This window comes from Anabrus simplex, chromosome 1, assembly GCF_040414725.1.
Source record: "Anabrus simplex isolate iqAnaSimp1 chromosome 1, ASM4041472v1, whole genome shotgun sequence".
NCBI lineage: Eukaryota > Metazoa > Arthropoda > Insecta > Orthoptera > Tettigoniidae > Anabrus > Anabrus simplex.
The window spans coordinates 599,506,460-599,526,614 of record NC_090265.1 but is presented as its reverse complement, the minus strand read 5'-3'; the positions used below and the strand labels follow the sequence as shown (position 1 = coordinate 599,526,614).

The following is a 20,155-nucleotide window of genomic DNA, read 5'->3' as shown; positions in this document are numbered from 1 at the left end:
GAATGGTCGAAGCTCAGTGAATATTGTATGGAAAGAAGTCTTACAAACTAAATTACGAATAAATATGTTATTATGTAACGGTATTAAATGTTCATAAAACTATTGGAAAGGCCAGGCAAAACAATATGACGACAGGCATATCAAGACGAGTTATCTGACCTATTTAAATGAATGCTGTGGAGTAGCAGGGGTCCAATAGTAATAACAATAAAAGTTCTCGTGAGCCATATTTTTGTGCAATCTAACAAGAAAGAAAGGAAGGAAGAAAGAGTAAAGGGATGTGCAAGAAATGTTAAGCTCCAGAGTGGGAAAGTGTGACATAGAAAGTGTGCGGAGGATGATGGGTAAGTTTGGCAATTATCCCCAGGTCCTTTTTTTGTGAACTGGAATGTAGATTGAATTTGTCCAATATGATTTCTTAACCGATTGTGTGCAATATTTCTGGTGCTGTATTATCGGATCTAGTGATCATTTCCGCTACAATACACAGCGGTCCAGAAAAATGGAGACATTCTTTGATAGTTAATATCTTTGGAACAAAATGACATATCATTGGAATTCTTGCGCGGTAGCGTAGTCCATTGTTTTCTCAACTGATGATGAAGGTCATGGTGAATGGCGTGACAATCTTGGCCCGCGTTTTCCAGCAGATGACAGTGCAACAATGAATGAAGTAAGATTGTCGTTTGAGCAACGCAAGGTCGCATTGAAGTGGTATGGAAAGTACGAAAACATGGAGGAACAACGGCAATGGCGTAATATATATGGAACTCAGCCACCAATACAACCATTTATCGTATTCGGGATAAATTTGAAGCTGATGGTACTGTTCAGGATGTGCATAAGAAAAGTCTGGTCGACCAAAAACATCAACAAGTCCAGCTTCCAGCACTGCTGTGTTGCAACATTTTACTAGGTCACCTCAAAAATCTGTGAATTAGGGTGCATACGACTGCGAGGTAAGCCGATCAACTGCACGACGAATTCTGAAGGCTGAAAAGTGCTACATTCCAAGATCGCTGCATGCTATGAACGAGGATGACCCAGATCGAAGGATGGAGTGCCGGTACTGCGAGTGGTTTGAAGGCATGCTTCGAGAAGATGAACAGTTCGCAGGGATGGTTATCTGGTCTGACGAGGCACAATTCAAACTGAACGGTACTGCAAATTGTCACAAATGCATGTACTGGGCTCCTGAAAATCCTCACGTTCACATGGGCAAACATATTAATCTACCCGGTGTTAATGTGTGGTGTGGTCTGTCATCGTGGGGTTTGACTGGGCCATTCTTCATTGAAGATACTGTAATTGGTGAGGTGTATCTTCATATGCTGCTAAGATTGATTTTACCTGCCATCCGAGAGGTGTTTGGAAATGAAAGATTTTACCTACAACAAGATGGCGCTCCGCCTCACTACCACAGAGATGTCGGAGCCTACTTGGGATGAAAAACTACTTGGACGATGGATAGGTCGAAGGGGAGCTGTCGAGTACCCACCACGGTCTCCAGACATTACACCTCTTGACTTCTACCTATGGGGGACCTTGAAAAATGTTTCATCAGCAGAAGCCAGCTACACTGAACGAGTTATGAGAAACCATCGTGTTGTCCTGTGCGGCTATCACACTGGGAACACTGACAGCTGTAGGTCAGTCAGCAGTATCAACGTTGTTTGGCTGCTAATGGGGGTCACTTTGAACACAAAATAACCTTCCCCCCGTGCAAGAATTGTAATGGCATGTCATCTGATTCCATTAATATTATTTATTATTTAGTCTGATCCAGGACACCCTAGATTTGCCATATGACACAGAATAATGGTTTCAGCTTCTGGAGGGCTATTAGAACTTCATTTTCAGTATTTTTGGTTTGTCTTCTGTGTTATGTGTTGATGTTTCTGTACTTGTTCTTTTTTTACAATTGACTTTACGTCGCACCAACACAGGTAGGTCTTATGGCAACGATGGGATAGTAAAGGGCTAGGAGTGAGAGGGAAACGCCCATGGCCTTAATTAAGGTACAGCCCAGCATTTGCATGGCGTGAAAATAAGAAACATAGGGCTGTCGACAGTGGGGTTTGAACCCACTGTCTCTCGAATACAGGCTCACAGCTGCACACCCATAACCGCATGGCCAACTTGCTCGGTGTACTTGTTCAATCTTGATTTTCAGCTTCCGTAATTTCTCACAATATTCTCTTCATCTTTTTCTGATATCTGTTTCCTTCATCAGTGTCTCACCATCTTCAGTCTTTATCACAGTATATTGTGGAAAGAAGTGTTGTGCTACGCGTTTTATTTTGCAAAACATATCTTGTGTCTCATTCTTATTCCCGTCAGCTTCAAAGTCTACGCCGGCCCCGTGGTGTAGGGGTAGAGTGCCTGCCTCTTACCGGAGGCCCTGGGTTCGATTCCCGGCCAGGTCAGAGATTTTTACCTGGACCTGAGGGCTGGTTCGAGGTCCAGTCAGCCTACGTGATTAGAACTGAGGAGCTATCTGACGGTGAGATAGCGGCCCCGGTCTAGAAAGCCAAGAATAACGGCTGAGAGGATTTGTCGTGCTGACCACACGACACCTCATAATCTGCAGGCTTTCGGGCTGAGCAGCGGGCGCTTGTTAGGCCAAGGCCCTTCAAGGGCTGTAGTGCCATGGGGGTTCAATATCTTCATGGATCTCATTCACAAATTTATTTCTGTCAGCTCTGCATTTTTGTCTGACTTGTCTATTCATTTAATAGTATCTGTGTATTTCACCCATTTTCTTTGATTTTCTTTTGTAGATTTATGGTTATCCATTGGATTCTCAGAAACCAAGGATGCCTGACCTAAGAAGTTTCTCGTATGTGCCCAGATAGTATCGGCATATTCGTGAGGGTCTGCAGTGTCTAAAAGTCTTTGAACTCCAGTTTTTGCTACATTCTTGTAGGCACTGGTGTTCTCCAGACGCGATCGGTTACTGACAATAATCTGTTGTTGTGTTTTCTGTAATTTCAGCTTTAGTTCTGAAGCTAAGCACTGGGGATCACTTCTACAATCTTTTCCAGGATATGTTTTAACATCATTCACTCAACACTTCCACCTTGAATGGACCAGCATACAGCCTACTTGATTACGGAACTTCTCTCACGCTGAGCACCATGTGAACAATCTTGATGTTGGAACCAAGAAGGCAATGTACATATCTCTATTAAGTTATAAGCTTCTTTCTAGCAAAGATCCAGGGGCTATAACTGACCAAAATCCAAAAATAGTTCTTTTTTTACTACCCTAAGCCCCACAGCACATCCTGATTAAAGACAATAAGCCCCGTCAAAGATCAGATGCAACCAATTTTCTGCATGGTTAGTCCCATCAGAAAAAAACTTTTACGCCATGGAAAACACTCAAAGCTTCTCAACGGCTTATGTTTCCGAGCAAGTAGATCACACCTCAACAAGAAGAAAATCATGTGCGAGCATGGAGCAGAATAAGTAGACAAACTAATAAAGTGCACATTATGCTATATCAAGGGCAGAGTGAGGGTCTTCTTAAGTGGGTATGACATCTTTAGACATTTTCGTGCTGGGCTTCTACAGTGGGTATGATGGCATTAATCGATCGTAAAATGTATCGCGTATTTATCTTGAGGGTGAAGGCACATGTATTTGCCAGGGAATCTATGGAATTAGTTCATATGTTTTCCACGAGATCACGCCGTGTATTGTTTTTTAGAGCTGTCACAGCTTCGTGAAATGTATTTGTTTTGGCACCTTGCACGAAGTTCCCGCGCAGCAATTTATGTCGCGAAGCATGGCTTCCAAACGTAAAATAGATCAGCTTGATTGTGCGGGTACTTCAACACGAGTTATTTTTTTTTGCTATTTGCTTTACGTCGCACTGACACAGATAGGTCTTATGGCGACGATGGGATAGAAAGGACTAGGAATTGGAAGGAGGCGGCCGTGGCCTTAATTAAGGTACCACCCCAGCATTTGCCTGGTGTGAAAATAGGAAACCACGGAAAACCGTCTTCAGGGCTGCCGACAGTGCGGCTCGAATCCACTATCTCCCAATTACTGGATACTGGCCACACTTAAGCGATTGCAACTATCGAGCTCGGTTTGACAGTTTTAGAAGCAGAGAGTGATGATGAGGTATCTTCTTTATCTGATGATGATGAGTGGATTCATACTGATGAAGAGGACAGTGAAAGTGATCCTGAAAGTGAAGTTGTTCCAGACAAACCAAGTGATGCGGACGACGTTCAGAATGTAACTCAGCCGGCTCACTTCGTTGCGAATGGTGCCCCAAGACCAAGGTTTGCTTTTACAGGTGCAAACAAGATAAATATAGACTTTAGTGACGTGCACAATGTCGCAGAATACTTCAGCGCGTTCGTTGATCATGATATATTCATCTGGATTCACAACAATGTAAATAATGTTAGTATCCCATTATTGAAGAATAATAATTACTATCGTATTAGATTAAACTAAATGTCTACACATTTAAAGGAAATATTTTAATATCACAAAGTGGGGAAAAAGTACTCAGGACAGGTTACGCATGTGGAGAATTTAGTACCCAGTTATGGGGTTAATATACAAAATATCTGATGTAGTAGTTGTACACATTAGGACATCAATTTCACACTATCTTCCTGTCACTATCTCCTCACTGCCCTATTCTCGTCTGGCGTGCCGATGGTCTATAGTTTTACACGGCTGCTGATATAATGAATGCATAGTGTACTAACCACTGTGTTGAAGAATATCACTGTTAGCCATGGCGACCCCCACCACTACCACCAATCCCCACCCAAAATGATCTCCAATAGTTATTTTCAGTTACTGGTTGGTTCTGGTTTACCGGAAAGCAATGTTACTGACAGGGTTAGGTTAGAGTTTGATCAGGTTGTACAGCAACCTTATTACTAGAGAGCAGATGTTAGGTAAAATTCTAAATATTATTACATAACATCACAAAACACTTGTCTCCCACAAGTCCAACCCCCATCCACGCCATGGGAGATGGGCAATGTCATCAAGTAGGGAATAGCCTGCGGGGGTGAAGTACAGTGGGGACCATGTGTGCCCCGAGACTGCTATGGTAGCTGTGAAGGACCTACAGGAATATTGAAAAAGATTGCGGGTAACGGGGTTCAGGTGAAGTCACGACAGGCCTAGCAAGTCTGATGGATATCAGCCCGCTTTCAAGAAAATAAGGAACAGTAAGCTGGATGGATGTAATAGGTGACGACCCTGGCGAGGAACAGAATTACGAATTGGAACACTGAATATACAACACTGACTCGAAAAGTAGAAGAGGTTGTAGACATGATGGAAAGAAGAAAACTGGATGTATTAGGGCTGGCAGAGACTAATAATGTAGGTATGGGGGAAGGTAAGAGAGAGCTGCGAAATGGTTTTTGGTTTTACTGGATAGGAAATAACAAAGGAAAGCGAAATGGAGTAGGGGTGGTAGTAAGAAATGGTCTCAAAGAAGAAGTAAACGGGATAAGTGACAGGTTGATTAAAGTCAAAATAACAGTCAAAGGAAAAACCTGGGAATTTGTACAAATAAATGCTCCACAGGTAGGATGCACACAATAGGATAAAGATGACGCTGAGAAAGAACTGGAGAGACAGTTGAATGGCCAAAACAATGTAGTAATAGGGGACTTGAATGCCCATGAAGGCATGGAAAGGGATTTGAGAATATGCTTAGAGCAGAAGGATGGGGAAATAGAAATAAGGAAGGGGAAAGGCTACTGGATCTGTGCAAAAGAAATGGGATGATGGTCGGAAACTCATGGTTCAAGAAGAGAGAAAGCCATAAGATAACCTGGTACAGCAGTGACTGGTCTAAGAAATCCACTGTGGATTACATGATCTATGACTGGGAAATGAAGGGAATGTTACAGATGTAAGGGTAATAGCACTGGTAATAACTGCTGGTAATGAAACTGAAAACAATGAAGAAAGGAACTGGACAGAGAAGCAAGAAAGACGTATCAAAATACGGAAACTGAAGGAGAAGAAAACCAAGGAAGAATACCAGGAAAAAAATAAGATTGAACCAAAACACGGTAACAAGTGGTAGCAGAGCGTGGTTGAATGGGTCTCATTTTAGCCCCTTTTGACGGCTAAATATTGTTTTGATCCGAACTCTAACCATTTTCTCAGTTGCTGGAATTTTTTGAGTTTTTCAAAATTGTTCTGTCATCATGCCCGGCCCTCGCGATGTTCTCCATCTTAACTATTTGCGCAAGGAGGAGTTGATCTATGAATTGACTATTAGAAATGTGCAATCTGGAGGCACGGTTGCGGTAGACACAAACAAGCTTAGAGAGTCCCTTGATTTGCCCATTTCCATCCCCACCTTGGGAGAGAAAGAAATTGACGACTCTCTTTCCACGATCGTCGAGAATATTACTGGGCTAGCATCTGTAGTTAGTTTTTTTGATGAAAATGATCCTTCTCCTAATCAAATTAAGCGTGTGCAAGCCAGGCTATATCATTTTTCAAATAGAGTTAACGATCTGTTGTCTCTAAAGCTGAATGACGTTCAGAAGAAGGAAGCTAGTACGCTGCTTGAAAATATTTCTGAATTATCTAGCAAGGTCACTCAATTGTTAACTGGGGAAGTTCCTCCCAAAAGCGATCTACCCACCACAGTGAATGTAGGTAGCGAGGAAGAGCCTCCTAAGGGAGAAGTAAATAGGAAAACCATCGCTGCTCAAACAACCTCTGCCCCATTGGACGAGTCTGAACGCCGTGCATCGTTGAATAATATACGTTCGGAATTAACTTCCTTGCCATTGAAACCTTTACCTACTATGTCACCAGGGTTTAGCAGTTTGCCTCATCCATTGGCAATGTTGCTCAGAGGTATCTCTAAGTTTTCCGTTAATACCACCAGTGACGTAATTTCATTTTTAAGATTTTTAGTCGAATTTCAGGATCATGCCCTTCTTTTTTCTCTTTCCCCATGTCAGATTTTGCAAATCATCTATCCCTATGCAATTGGTATTCTCTCAGACAAAATAGTAAGAGCCATAGCCGAACAGTCATCTATTGAAGATTTTCATGCACACTTGTTTGCAAATTTTATTCCCGCCCGCGCGAGGTCATCTCTGATTCAGAAGTACTATTATCGTGTACAGCGTTTGGATGAAAATTTGGCTGATTTCATACAAGACATTAAATTCTATACTAGGGTGTTTGCTCTTCATTTTCCTGAAGACCAGATTGTACAGGCTATTGTAGAAGGAATTTCACCATCCTATAGGTCATATTTGTGTTTCGCGGCGTGCCCGCAAACTTTCTCTGAACTTGAAGCGTTGGAAAACTGGATGTATTAGGGCTGGCAGAGACTAATAATGTAGGTATGGGGGAAGGTAAGAGAGAGCTGCGAAATGGTTTTTGGTTTTACTGGATAGGAAATAACAAAGGAAAGCGAAATGGAGTAGGGGTGGTAGTAAGAAATGGTCTCAAAGAAGAAGTAAACGGGATAAGTGACAGGTTGATTAAAGTCAAAATAACAGTCAAAGGAAAAACCTGGGAACTTGTACAAATAAATGCTCCACAAGTAGGATGCACACAATAGGATAAAGATGACGTTGAGAAAGAACTGGAGAGACAGTTGAATGGCCAAAACAATGTAGTAATAGGGGACTTGAATGCCCATGAAGGCATGGAAAGGGATTTGAGAACATGCTTAGAGCAGAAGGATGGGGAAATAGAAATAAGGAAGGGGAAAGGCTACTGGATCTGTGCAAAAGAAATGGGATGATGGTCGGAAACTCATGGTTCAAGAAGAGAGAAAGCCATAAGATAACCTGGTACAGCAGTGACTGGTCTAAGAAATCCACTGTGGATTACATGATCTATGACTGGGAAATGAAGGGAATGTTACAGATGTAAGGGTAATAGCACTGGTAATGACTGCTGGTAATGAAACTGAAAACAATGAAGAAAGGAAGTGGACAGAGAAGCAAGAAAGACGTATCAAAATACGGAAACTGAAGGAGAAGAAAACCAAGGAAGAACACCAGGAAAAAAATAAGATTGAACTTGCCAACAAATGATACAAAAACAGGAAAGGAAGAATCGAAAAGGCCTTGTTTTCAGTTCGGTTTTTCAAGCTATGCGTAATAGTTTTGCTCATTATCCTTTCTTCCACTACACCCCCCAGATCCCCCTCATGCTGCCGCTCCTCAGTCTTTCCTCCCACTTACCCCTATTCAACCTCTCCTGTCCCAACCCACCGTGGGCACTTGAACTCAATCATATCACTGCTCATAGTGCTTCACTACGCTTCGCTCAGTCAACGACCTTCTGAGGTAAGACATATAAACATTTACGGTATTGGACACGATCTTATACCTTGCCTTTCCTTTGTGACATTATAACTATTACATTTCTTATTATTCACAGGATCCGCATTTGAACTGAGAAACGTAGTTCTTGTTATTAGCTTAAGGATTTTATGTACGTTCCCACCTCATTGGGCTTGCTTCACTGAACAATACTGTCAAAAAGGACACTGCATAACTTCATGGCATCTGTTTTTATGATTGCACGATACGCAGAATTACGAAGTGTTTTATGAATGGAACTATTTTAATAACTTTGTGTGTGAATTTGAATTCACCTTTAAATTACAATAATTATAGCGAACCTGATCGCATATGGTTTTAATAATTTGGTACAACAGACCCACAAGACTTCGACTTGTTGAGAAAGGAAGGACAAGCACTATATCTTTTAAATATATATTCATTTTAATTGTAATATTATAAGATTTTAATTTGTGATAATGTTGATAATATTTATATGATTGCCAGTTTTTCAATGCCTCTGTTCAGCTGGAGATGACGCAGTATAGCGTCGAAACTAGCCCTGAATAAACATAATATGATGTAATTGCATCTACTCAACAAATGGTATAGTATTGAATAAGGTGGACCCTAAAGCTTTGTAGCCTCCAGAATGGTTCCAACACCTTGTAGAGTCGATGCCCTGCCATATTGCAGCCATTTTGTGGGCTCACAGAGGAGCAACACGTTATTAACATCACATTCAGTGTCTTCCCATGACTTTTGGGCACTCAGTGTATAGTAACTTAAACAGTATTTTCTGAACGTCTTATACTTTCACCCCATATTGTAAAAATTCCACATCATATTCTCCAGTAACCTGAAACTTGTTTCTCACAAGGGAACATCGGCAATGGTTAAGTCGCCGATCGCGATGAAACTTGGAAAACACATTGAGGTACACGTAAAAACAATGTCAGCATCAATTTTGGGTGCCAACGTTCATTAGGGCGTTAACTACGGGGCCTTAAAGATGCGACATTTCAAATTCCGTGCGATCAGCGATGAATACCTGCTGGCCAATGCTAAGCCGGCACACTGCGTGCTTAAGAGACATGCCTCTGCAGCTCATCCCCTACACACCTCCGCCCCTCCTTCTGGTTCGTCACCCTTCTCCCCGCGCCTGCCCGTCTTCTTAGCTGTCGAAGAGAACCGGTGCTACACTTTGAGTACTCTATCAGCCTTCCTCATATCTCTCCTTTGTAATTTCCACATTGTATTAGTCAGTTTACGTTTTCTGAAATGTTTATGAAAACGTATGCACCAGGCGAGTTGGCCGTGCGGTTAGATGCGCGCGGCTGTGAGCTTGCATCCAGGAGATAGTGGGTTCAAATCCCACTGTCGGCAGCCCAAGGTTTTCCGTGGTTGCCCATTTTCACACCAGGCAAATGCTGGGGATGTATCTTAATTAAGGCCACGGCCCCTTCCTTCCAACTCCTAGGCCTTTCCTATCCCATCGTCGCCATAAGACCTATCTGTGTCGGTGCGACGTAAAGCAATTGGCAACAAAAAAAAGAAGTATGGTGACTGTTGTTAATTGTGTTTTGTTTCGGTTTTTCTTTTCCCTATTTTTTAATGTTTCGAATAGACCAAAGATTTTTTTTGGTCTATTATCAGTTATTGACGGGGAGCTTGTCCGATGTATACGGAGTCATTTATTGTATTGCCTTGTAATTGTTTGTCGTTGTACCAGTAGTACAATAGCCGTTTAACTTTTTGCATATGTAACTGCCATTATACCCAGAAGAGTGTAGTGTGCTACTTTAATATCAGTACTTGTTGAATATATAGACTTTCGTCAGCTATAACGCAAAAGTACTGGTACAGTAAGACTACAGGTCTGCCTGTGATTACTGTATATCTACTGCATATATAAATGCACATCTTTTTTATTTTTGAAGACTTTTCTTATTATGTCAAACTTTACTACATTCCATGTCATATTCATATCAAAGTTGCCTATGCATTAAATTTATTTATATTAGACAACCCTTGCTGCAATTGAAACGTGTTGTGCCTGTCACTGCAAAACATAAATAAAGCGTTCAGTACAAGCACAAATAAAAACATTCTACCTAAGGGCCTATTCCTTATACCAGAGTACGCAATACGGAAAATACTAGTAGTTTCAAACTCGGAGTTTATAATTGTTCTTGTTGTCGTCCACGATGTCGTTTCGTTATGACACAACTGATAGCGTACACAAAATGGGTGGGGGGAAGGGGACATAAAAAGAAGATCTGGACCTATAACCAGGTTTTGATATCCCGAGGTACCAAACTCATTACATTCATTGAGATCCTCTACCCGGGCACGTAATTTCTTTACATAAAAAGGTTATTAACATTGTTTAAACGTGGGTGATTTAATTTAATTAATTCCATATGTATGTCCACTCTAAAGGACACTACCGACAGCTTTAAGGCGTTTTAGAAGTAAATAATAATTTAAGCGTAGGTAGGACGCGGTACCCCATCTCACGTTTGACCACGCCCGGTGGTACTTAACTTGGAGTTGTACCTACGAATGTGATAACTCACCGGAATTAGCAGGAATGAAAATATAACATTTGAAAAAATATGGGTATATTAGTGTAGGTTATTTATTATCATTATGTGTAAAACGGAACGTTATTTAAAGGATGTCAATAATTATAGTACGAAAAGAAGCAAAGAATAGAGCCGGTCCCGTTGAACAGCTAAGCAGCCGGCAAGCGCGGGCAGAAGGGAAACGTGCGGTGGTGAACCAGTTGGAATGGGGAGGGGAGGAGGTGCAGAGGTGTGTCTCCAGGTACGCAGTGTGCCAGCTTAGCACTGGCCAGCAGGTATTCATCGCTGATCGCGCAGAATTTGAAATGTCACAACTTTTAGGCCCCGCAGTTAACGCCCTAATGAATGTTGGCACCCAAAATTGATGCCGACATCGTTTTTACGTGTACCTCAATGTGTTTTCCAAGTGTCATCGCAATCGGCGACTTAACCATTGCCGATGTTCCCTTGTCAGAGAGTGTATTTATTCTCAATTTATGGCTCCAACTGTTCATGGTCAGCTGCTTAAGAGGTGGTGGCAATACCCAGCATCCATTCCTTAAACTGTGCAAAATACAAACGTGTGAATGCTGGGTTGCGGGTGGCTCTGAAGAGACAGCATCTGCATCCAGTAGCTTGTTACCTCAGCCAGCCTTTGCCATCCAATGAAGTGGTTTGAGAGTGTTAAATCTTTCTTATTCTTTCCTAGTTCACCATGCCAAAAAATCCAGGATTAAAATTTAAGTTGAATAATTACATAAAATAATTCATTGATGTATTTTCTACTGATGGCTCTATCTAATTTTTTCAAAGCATGTGAAACATCAGTGAACTGTGTGAAAAAGAGCCGTGTTTCACAGCATCTACAAACTTCAAATCAAATATTGTCTCTGGGTCAAACAACAAAAGCAGATGTGTCAAAAGCAATTCTCATCCTATCATATGCCATTTCAGAATGCCAGTGCCAATTTTTGTTAGATTTCTGCAAAGTGTTTAATGATTTACAGAAAATCCACACTTAATTTTTTTTTTTTACATAAGTAGGCCTATACTAAAGATGAAGTTCCAAGTATGAAAATGAAATGGCGTATGGCTTTTAGTGCCGGGAGTGTCTTTGGGAAGAAAATATGGATACTTGTTGATAAAAGTATGGATCGCTGTGGTAGGTTCATAGTGAATATAGTGATTGGCTCAGTGGACTATGATCAACTGTTTGAAATATATCTTTCATGTGAAGAATTAAATAGAGAGAGTTTAACTATAGTTCAGGTGGTCACATCTGCACTGAATATACTATGGCCAGATGGAGTTAAACACAAGAAATTGCTTTTATTTACTTCTGATATTGAACCAACAAGAAATAAACCTGCATGGATCTCAAACATTTCCCCCAACCTTCTTCATATGACATGCCTCAACCATGTGCTGCATCGAATTTATGAAGAAATACGTTGGCTATTCCGAGAAGTAGACGGTTTAATATCAAATGCAAAGAAGATATTTCTCAAATCTCTGACCAGAATTCAGTGGTTCAAAGAAATTGCCCCTGAACTTCCAATTATATTATTATTATATTATATTATATTAACTAGATGGTACACGTAAGTGATGGGATAATCAAATACTTTTAATAATTGAATAACCTCCATTTGATTATTTAAATAATCAAATAAAATAATTGAATACTTTAATATTCAAATATTTAGATATTTAGGTTATTTAGATAATCAAATAACATAATCAAATGTGTTTCAAATATCATTCAGTTGTATCGCATAGAATATTCGGATGCGTCATGAATTGATTTTTCGGTTTAAGTGTTTCGGATGGATAATCGATTGAAATAAGCGAATTGATGAACTCTTATGAAAAATAAAAATACGCCCTTTTCCTAACGTATCTCCACATGTTGAAACTAAATGAGTGAATTAACTCTCTTAATAACATTACTTTTCATTTGGTTATTTCAAAAGCATGTTGTATGTTGGGTATTCAGCCCGAAGGCTGGTTTGATCCTCTGCAGCTTCACCAACAGCTGACATAGATAGCTCAGGTGTCACTGAAGAGGCGATGATGATGATGATTGTTGTTTAGAAGGGCCTAACATCGAGGTCATCAGCCCCTAATGGTATGAAATGAAATAACAAACAAAAAGGTCAAAATCATCCACGGACCAAAATAAAAAGTCATGAAGACGAATGGATGGACATGAACCCCCAAAAACAAAAACCAGTGGATCTGACTCAAGAAAGACCATAAATAATAGTATTACTGACCAAGGGACCACTTATAAAGCACAATCCTGAATCGAGGATGCTTGATGTCTAAAGGGGTCCAAAATCCAGGTCAAAGGCCCCTCAGAATGGTACTTATTGCTAGTAAAGTAGAACCATGGTATTTGTCATGTTGGGGTACTAATCAAAAGTAGTGAAGACTCACGGTGTTCCACACATGATGGTACTACTCACAAGTATTGTACGTCGTACAAGTAACGCAGACCTATGGTGTTTCTCACACAATGGCACCACTCATAGCCAACGCAAACCGATGATGTTCCTCACCTAGGTGTACTAGTCACGGGTGCCGGTATTCCCGTGGTGTTCCTCACATAGTGGGTACCAATCACAAGCAACACAGACCCACGATGTCGCTCAGATAGTGGTACAACTCACAGGCAACGCCCAGACCCGCGCTGTTGCTCACATGGGTACGACTCACAGGTACTGGAAACCCATAGGAGAACAAAACTCATTGCTGCTACTAATCACAAACCTGTTTCGTACCTAATATAGTGGTACTACTCACAAGTACAGGCAACCCATGGTGTTCCCTGCGTGATGGTACGAATCAAAAGTAGTTTCATGGTTCTAATTCAATCATCCCTTGGTCGTCCCTCACGACAGGCAGGGGATACTGTGGGTGTATTTTTCGTCTGCGTACCCCACCCGGGTAGAGAGAGAGAAAAAAGAAGAAGAAAGAAGGGATCTGTCACTGCGAAAAAGGAAGTACCGGACAATGAAAGGCAAGGGTCACGACGGGCGTGAAAATGAAAGACTCCCTAGGCCTCGAATGCTCTAATACCGTCGGGGTCGGAAAGGAACAAGATATGACCAAGGGAGGTCGGACAGGATAGAAGAAAGTGAGGAGCCTGGCAAGTGGAAGCAATGCCAAGACTCAACTAAGGGCCCCATGGTCGCCAATCCACACTCCCAAGTTGACAGAACCTTGGGCCCCTTGTGGTCGCCTCTTACGACAGACAGGGGATACCGCGGGTGTAATCTACATGTGCGTCCCCCACCCGCAGGGGGTAGTGTGTTTGGTCCGCGAGAGGTATTTTATTTCCCTCCAGTCCGCCGGCAAACCGGTTAGGACCCCCTATCCGCCACCTGGGAGTATCACTTCTCCCCCTGCTACGCCAGCGTAGTAGATTCGTGGCACTGAAGAGGCATACTATTCAATTGCCTCATTCATTCGAATGCAGTTCCAAATGAATAATAGAAAAAATAATTGAATGGAAAAATTCACTATTTGACTGCCTCATTGATTCAAATGGAGTTTTGGATGAATAATCACAAAAAATAATTGGGTGGAAAAAATATTACATTTTGACTGCCTCATTCATTCACGCAGAAAATTAAGGTGGTTCCAGGTGATGCAGATCGAAATGTACGTGAAAAATGTGAGCAGAATGTGAACTCCCACCACAGTAATGCAAGTAGTCAAAATTTGCAAAAAAAAAAAACTTGTTTGATATCTGCAATAACTTCGGTTCACAGTTTATGAAACAGTAGAATTCTGGGTATAATTTTTTCTTGCAATTTGTTTTACATCGCGCCGACACAGATAGGTCTTATGGCGATGATGGGATAGGAAAGGGCTAGGAGTGGGGCCTTAATTAAGGTACAGCCCCAGCATTTGCCTGGTGTAAAAATGGGAAACCATAGAAAACCACCTTCCGGGCTGCCAACAGTGGGGTTTGAACCCACTATCTCACAAATACTGGCTGTACTTAACCAGCTGCAGCTACCGAGCTTGTTTCTGAGGATGAAAGCGGTAATCAGGAAGATGATGGTGAGATGACAGATAAGATAGGTACAGTAGAAGTCCGACAGTCCGGCACGTTCGGGACCGGCCCGGTGCCGGATTACCGAAAATGCCGGACTATCGGGCGGTACCTCTTACTACGATATAGGTTAAGGCGTACAGCGAAAACAGCAGTATCACAGCATTTTGCGGTAAAATGTTGATCAGCAGAATCATTAGTTTAATAACTTTAGCTCAAAATTATCGCAGCACCAAATTTTTATTCATCACATTCAGTTTACATACATGTACAGTACTATACAATATTTTAGTGTGACTTAAAAAAATCCTGAATATCTTCTTGTTTTCGAGTTTGTTGTTGCTTTGCATAAAAGTTATTTCTGATTATTTGTAAATCAATAAGTTCAGTGACATTGTAATTAGTATTACACTCAGCAAACGATGAATTTATCTAGGGACCCTGCGGCTAGATCGCAAGAAAAAGTACTGTAGTGAAAAGTAGTCACAATCAAAACAATGAACTGAACCTGTGCGTGGTGACAGCCAACAATGCTGATTGTGTGTAACAGTAGCAGACGCATAGTGGACACTTCCGGAAAGGTTTCGAACCGTGCCGTGCGCTTTAAATGTCACAAACGTAAAAAGAAAAATCCTGGAATGGTGCCGGACCATCGGGCGTTCCGGACTGTTGGACTAATGGAATTCTACCGTACAAGAATGACAGGTTACATCGCCTTTTATGACTTACTTTTTAATGCTCGTCTAAGTGGTATGTTCCGAGCTGTCAGTGGAGAGATGGCGTGGAATGACATTAGCAGACGTATAAGTTTGAGTGGTGTCTTTAAAAGTAGGAAAGATCACAACATGAAGATAAAGTTGGAATTCAAGGGGACAGATTGGGCAAATATTCGTTTATAAGAAGGGGAGTTAGGAAATGGAACAACTTACCAAGGGAGATGTTCAATAAATATCCAATTTCTTTGAAATCATTTAAGAAAAGGCTAGGAAAACAACAGATAGGGAATCTGCCACCTGGGCGACTGTCCTAAATGCAGATCAGTATTGATTGAGTGCTCTGCATGAATGATTTCCTGTAGTTCATGTACGTCCTCTGTGTGTACACTTACTGGAACAGTATATTTCTTTAAAACATGGTTTACTGTTTGAGAATTGCAAACAGCTCCATTTAACTCCATGCTTCGGTCGCTTCACATTTACTTTGGTACTTTTAATTGCATTGCGTTTCCAGCATTAATGAAAGAATAGCCTCAATAGAGGAGCCTAACTACAGCTAGTTACAGTATGTGTTAATGGCAGCTTGACAGTCATCCAGTCAGTCGCGCATATGCTTGTCCTTGATGCCGCATTGTCGGAGAAGATCGGGATGAATCAAAGCAAGCTGCGCTAACTGAACTAGCTGAAGGTTCTTTTGTTTGTTGTCGGTTAATAGTTGTACTTCCTCTTAAAACAATAACCACCACCACACCTTTCAATAGTGGTTCTCTAATGGTGTGGACAGGAATCAATATAACTGCAAGGACGGATTTGGTCTTTGTGAACCATGGGAGCCTTACAGTACATTGATATGAGGCGGAAAATTTCTGGAGCATGTTGTGCCTTTTGCTCCATTTATTGGTAAAGGTTTCACACTAATGAAGGGCAATGCATACCCACATGTTGCGAGCTGCGTTCAAGAGTTCTTGGATAAAGTGGATATTCATGTTACAGTTTGGTCTGCTTGAATCCTCTGTGCGGTTAGGGGCGCGCAGCTGTGAGCTTGTATCCGGGAGATAGTGGGTTCGAATCCGACTGTTGGCAGCCCTGTAGATGATTTTCCGTGGTTTCCCATTTTCACACCAGGCAAATGCTGAGGCTGTACCTTAATTAAGGCCACGGCCGCTTCCTTTCAACTCCTAGGCCTTTCCCATCCCATCGTCGCCATAAGACCTATCTGTGTCAGTGCGATGTAAAGCCACTAGAAAAAAAAAAAAATATATATATATATCTATGGGACCACCTGGGGAGAAGGGTCCATCAGCACAATTAGACACCCTACAGGACCTACAGGATACCCTCCGAGAAGAATGGGACACGATTCCTGATGAGGATATTGCAGTATTAATCAGAGGCATGCCTGAAAGGTTGAATACCATGATTGGTGCAAGAGGATGTAATACAGGCTTTTGAGGATGACAGAAGAAGTCCGTGAAATGAAGTGAAGCAAAGCAAAGCGAAGTGTAGAAAACCAAAACAAAGGCGAATTAACTTCATGAACTTCCTCAAAATTTCCTTGAAGTGTAAATCCATACATGCTGCTTCTGTATCCCTTACTTAATTTGATCAAATTGTTTATAAGAAATCATTCTTTTTCACTGTCCGTACCACAATATTATATCACAAAATAACTGATCAGTGTCATAAAAGTGACTGGAGGTTAAAATAAATCTCAGGGTTTTAAGGAATTGAAGTGTTGCATTTTCCGTGCCAGTGAGAGTAGGCCCTATTTATTTATTTCCTGGTATGAAGTATGATCAGATGGGTGGAAGGTATACAGGAGGGGTATATTCAGTTTAATGCCAAATAATCCTCAAATACCAAAGTTACGGAAATAATTGAAAACTGAAGTTAAGAGAGAGCGATGAAAGGGGGATAATGACCATTTATTCATTTTTGAGACCCTGTATAGCCTATCCATAGGTAGTGGAAGTCTGATTTGAAAATGCTTGGAGAAATAATGATGATTTTCCTTTGTGATGTTACACAGATGGATAGGGGAAGGTGGGGATACGATTTGAGGACTACCTTCCCAATGCCAATGATGTGTACAGTCTGTGTTGGCTAGCGAGGTGGCAACAGCAGCAGAAGAGAGAACTGAGGTGAGTGCAAGACTGGAGCTGCAGAAGTCCTTGCTCCTCCACTCGGGCAACTATGACTAATGCAAGGACCTTGAATTGTCGACAGCTCTGACAGTGTTTGTCACAGGATGCCTGGGTGGAGGAGTGGCCAGAGGTGGTGTTGTATAAGCGCATGGTATTAATGTTCTTAAAACGACAATTATCTATAAACACACAAAGGATGACACACACTACATTTTTATAGACTACTATCTTCATAGATGGGCTATCCCTTAATTAAACCTTATTCTTCTATTTGTCTCTTTCTAGCCACCAAACTCTTTTCTGCTTCCCAGCTTTATCACTGATAATTATTCTTTATTGATGTAGGAAGAGTAGGAGGATAAGGATAGAAAGACAGATAGATACCAAAAAAATGGAGACACAAATAATATGAAGACAAGGAACACAGGACAAATACTGTAGTAGTTTATATCTGTTAATTCCTGACATCAAATTCTGCACTTGTTCCCATCTGGCAGTATGTGAAAGAAATCGGTTCATTAACAGAAAGGATGCAAGATCTCAGATCAGTTATAACAAGTGTAGGGCTAATTTAGGGCCTACTGTAGTTTGAGAAATCCTTGTAAGAAATTGGATTCGAACACATTTCCTTTATTTTTTTTTACTAACTTATCTGCTTCACGTTGCACTGACACAGATAGGTATTATAACGATGATGGGATGGGAAAGGGATAGGAGTGGGAAGGAAGCGACTGTAGCCTTAATGAAGGTACAATCCCACCATTTGCCTGGTGTGAAAATAGGAAACCATGGAAAACAGTGTTCAGGGCTGACAACAGTGGGGTTTGAACCTGAATGCAAGCTCAAAACATAACTTAATTCCATTGAAGTTTTTAGTTCAAACTTTCATGAATTTAAGAATATTGAGGAGTAGGCCTATAAATAGTCTGATCAGTAAAATATGCACATGCATGTAAAAATCAAGACAGCACGCCTAGATCATTGCTATTTCACAATATCACTGTGCTGAGGTTCCAAGGTTGGTAGTATTAATGTTGGAACCCAAATCTACTTGCTGATAACCAATAGCAATAGTTTGTCTATGTAGCTTAAATGTCAAACCCAATTCTACAACTCTGATAATCAATAACAATAGTTTGTCATATTATCAGGAACGTTCTTGAGAGGAAAAAGCATACATAAAGTTTATAATAAATGTTTCATTTACAAATACTGTTTGAGAAAATGTTTTCCTTGCTGAAGACCTAATCACATAATAAAACAGCTATTAAGTAACATAGTTCACAGGGACAGTGGGCCCTCCTTGTAAATGCAACTTACCAGTTCTAAACCTACTGTCCAGTCAGGACCAATTTCCGGTATCTTTCCAATCCAGCGAACAACTCCTCCTTGAGGTAATCCACTGCCACTGCCAAGCCAAACAACCCTCTCTCCAACCAACACTGGCGGTCTGAACATCCATGTTTCCATTTCTCCGGACAATTTCAAAAGAAACCTGTTCCTAAAAGCGGTATGTATGCCTTAATATCGAAGTCAAAAGTCAATCTGGAGACAGGCAACGAAATCAACAGCAGCATTATACGAGCAGATAATCTTTTCATAATACCAACAGGCCACACGTGGTATTCCAATAAGGTTATTAATTTACAGGAATTAAATGCGGCATGATAACTTCGTTTATCAAGCTAATACATGTAAACAAAATTGTGAACACTTAGGGAATATGATACCTAATCAACAGCACCACGCTAATTGCATGCCCACAGAGCACATTTGGCAAAAAAGAAACTCTTGCTCTATTTTTACCACTCACGGACAGTAGAATTACTTCTGGGTCCATTGAATGATTAACGCTTATTTCTTGTAAAGATTGCATGAAATAATAAAACCAATAAACCAAACAGGAAATAATATGTTTTATCTTCACCATATTTACCATGAATGCAAGGAAATTCTTATCAAAACATTCAAATATTTTATCCGCTCAAGTGTCTGTGTCTTTGTCTTCGCTATTTGTAAACATCCCTGTACAGTCGCGGGAAAGTAAAAACTAAACCTTATCACTAGTTTTAGGGAATTAATTAGTAAAATAATTAAGAAGTGTTCATCAACATCACGGTACATGATTAAATAATACTTTAAACTGAATAAACAATTATATAATATAGTATTTAATCTAATAAATTTCGCAATTTTTATGTTGAGTAACTTCAGGAATGAAATAGGACAAGGCAAACCATGACTATTCTGACCTCTGACTGCTGGGTAATACATGCTGGCCAACATAGGTACACCAATAGTTACAAACAAAATTATTTCTGTAAATAAGTATTTGAAATCGGTAC

The 20,155-nt window shown here is 40.8% G+C and overlaps 1 protein-coding gene across 1 annotated transcript in view; it reads right to left on the bottom strand.

The window, feature by feature from the left end:
* LOC136881282 (microtubule-associated protein futsch) overlaps positions 1-20,035 on the bottom strand; it is a 383,949-nt gene extending 363,914 nt beyond the window's left edge. Inside the window, exons 1-2 of the mRNA XM_068225087.1 lie at positions 19,747-20,035; positions 19,131-19,355 (exon numbers count right to left, since the gene is read on the bottom strand). Of these exons, the coding sequence (XP_068081188.1) occupies positions 19,131-19,280 (150 nt within the window). The 5' untranslated portion in view covers positions 19,281-19,355; positions 19,747-20,035. The remainder of the gene's footprint in view (positions 1-19,130; positions 19,356-19,746) is intronic.
* Between the last annotated feature and the right edge of the window lie 120 nt (positions 20,036-20,155).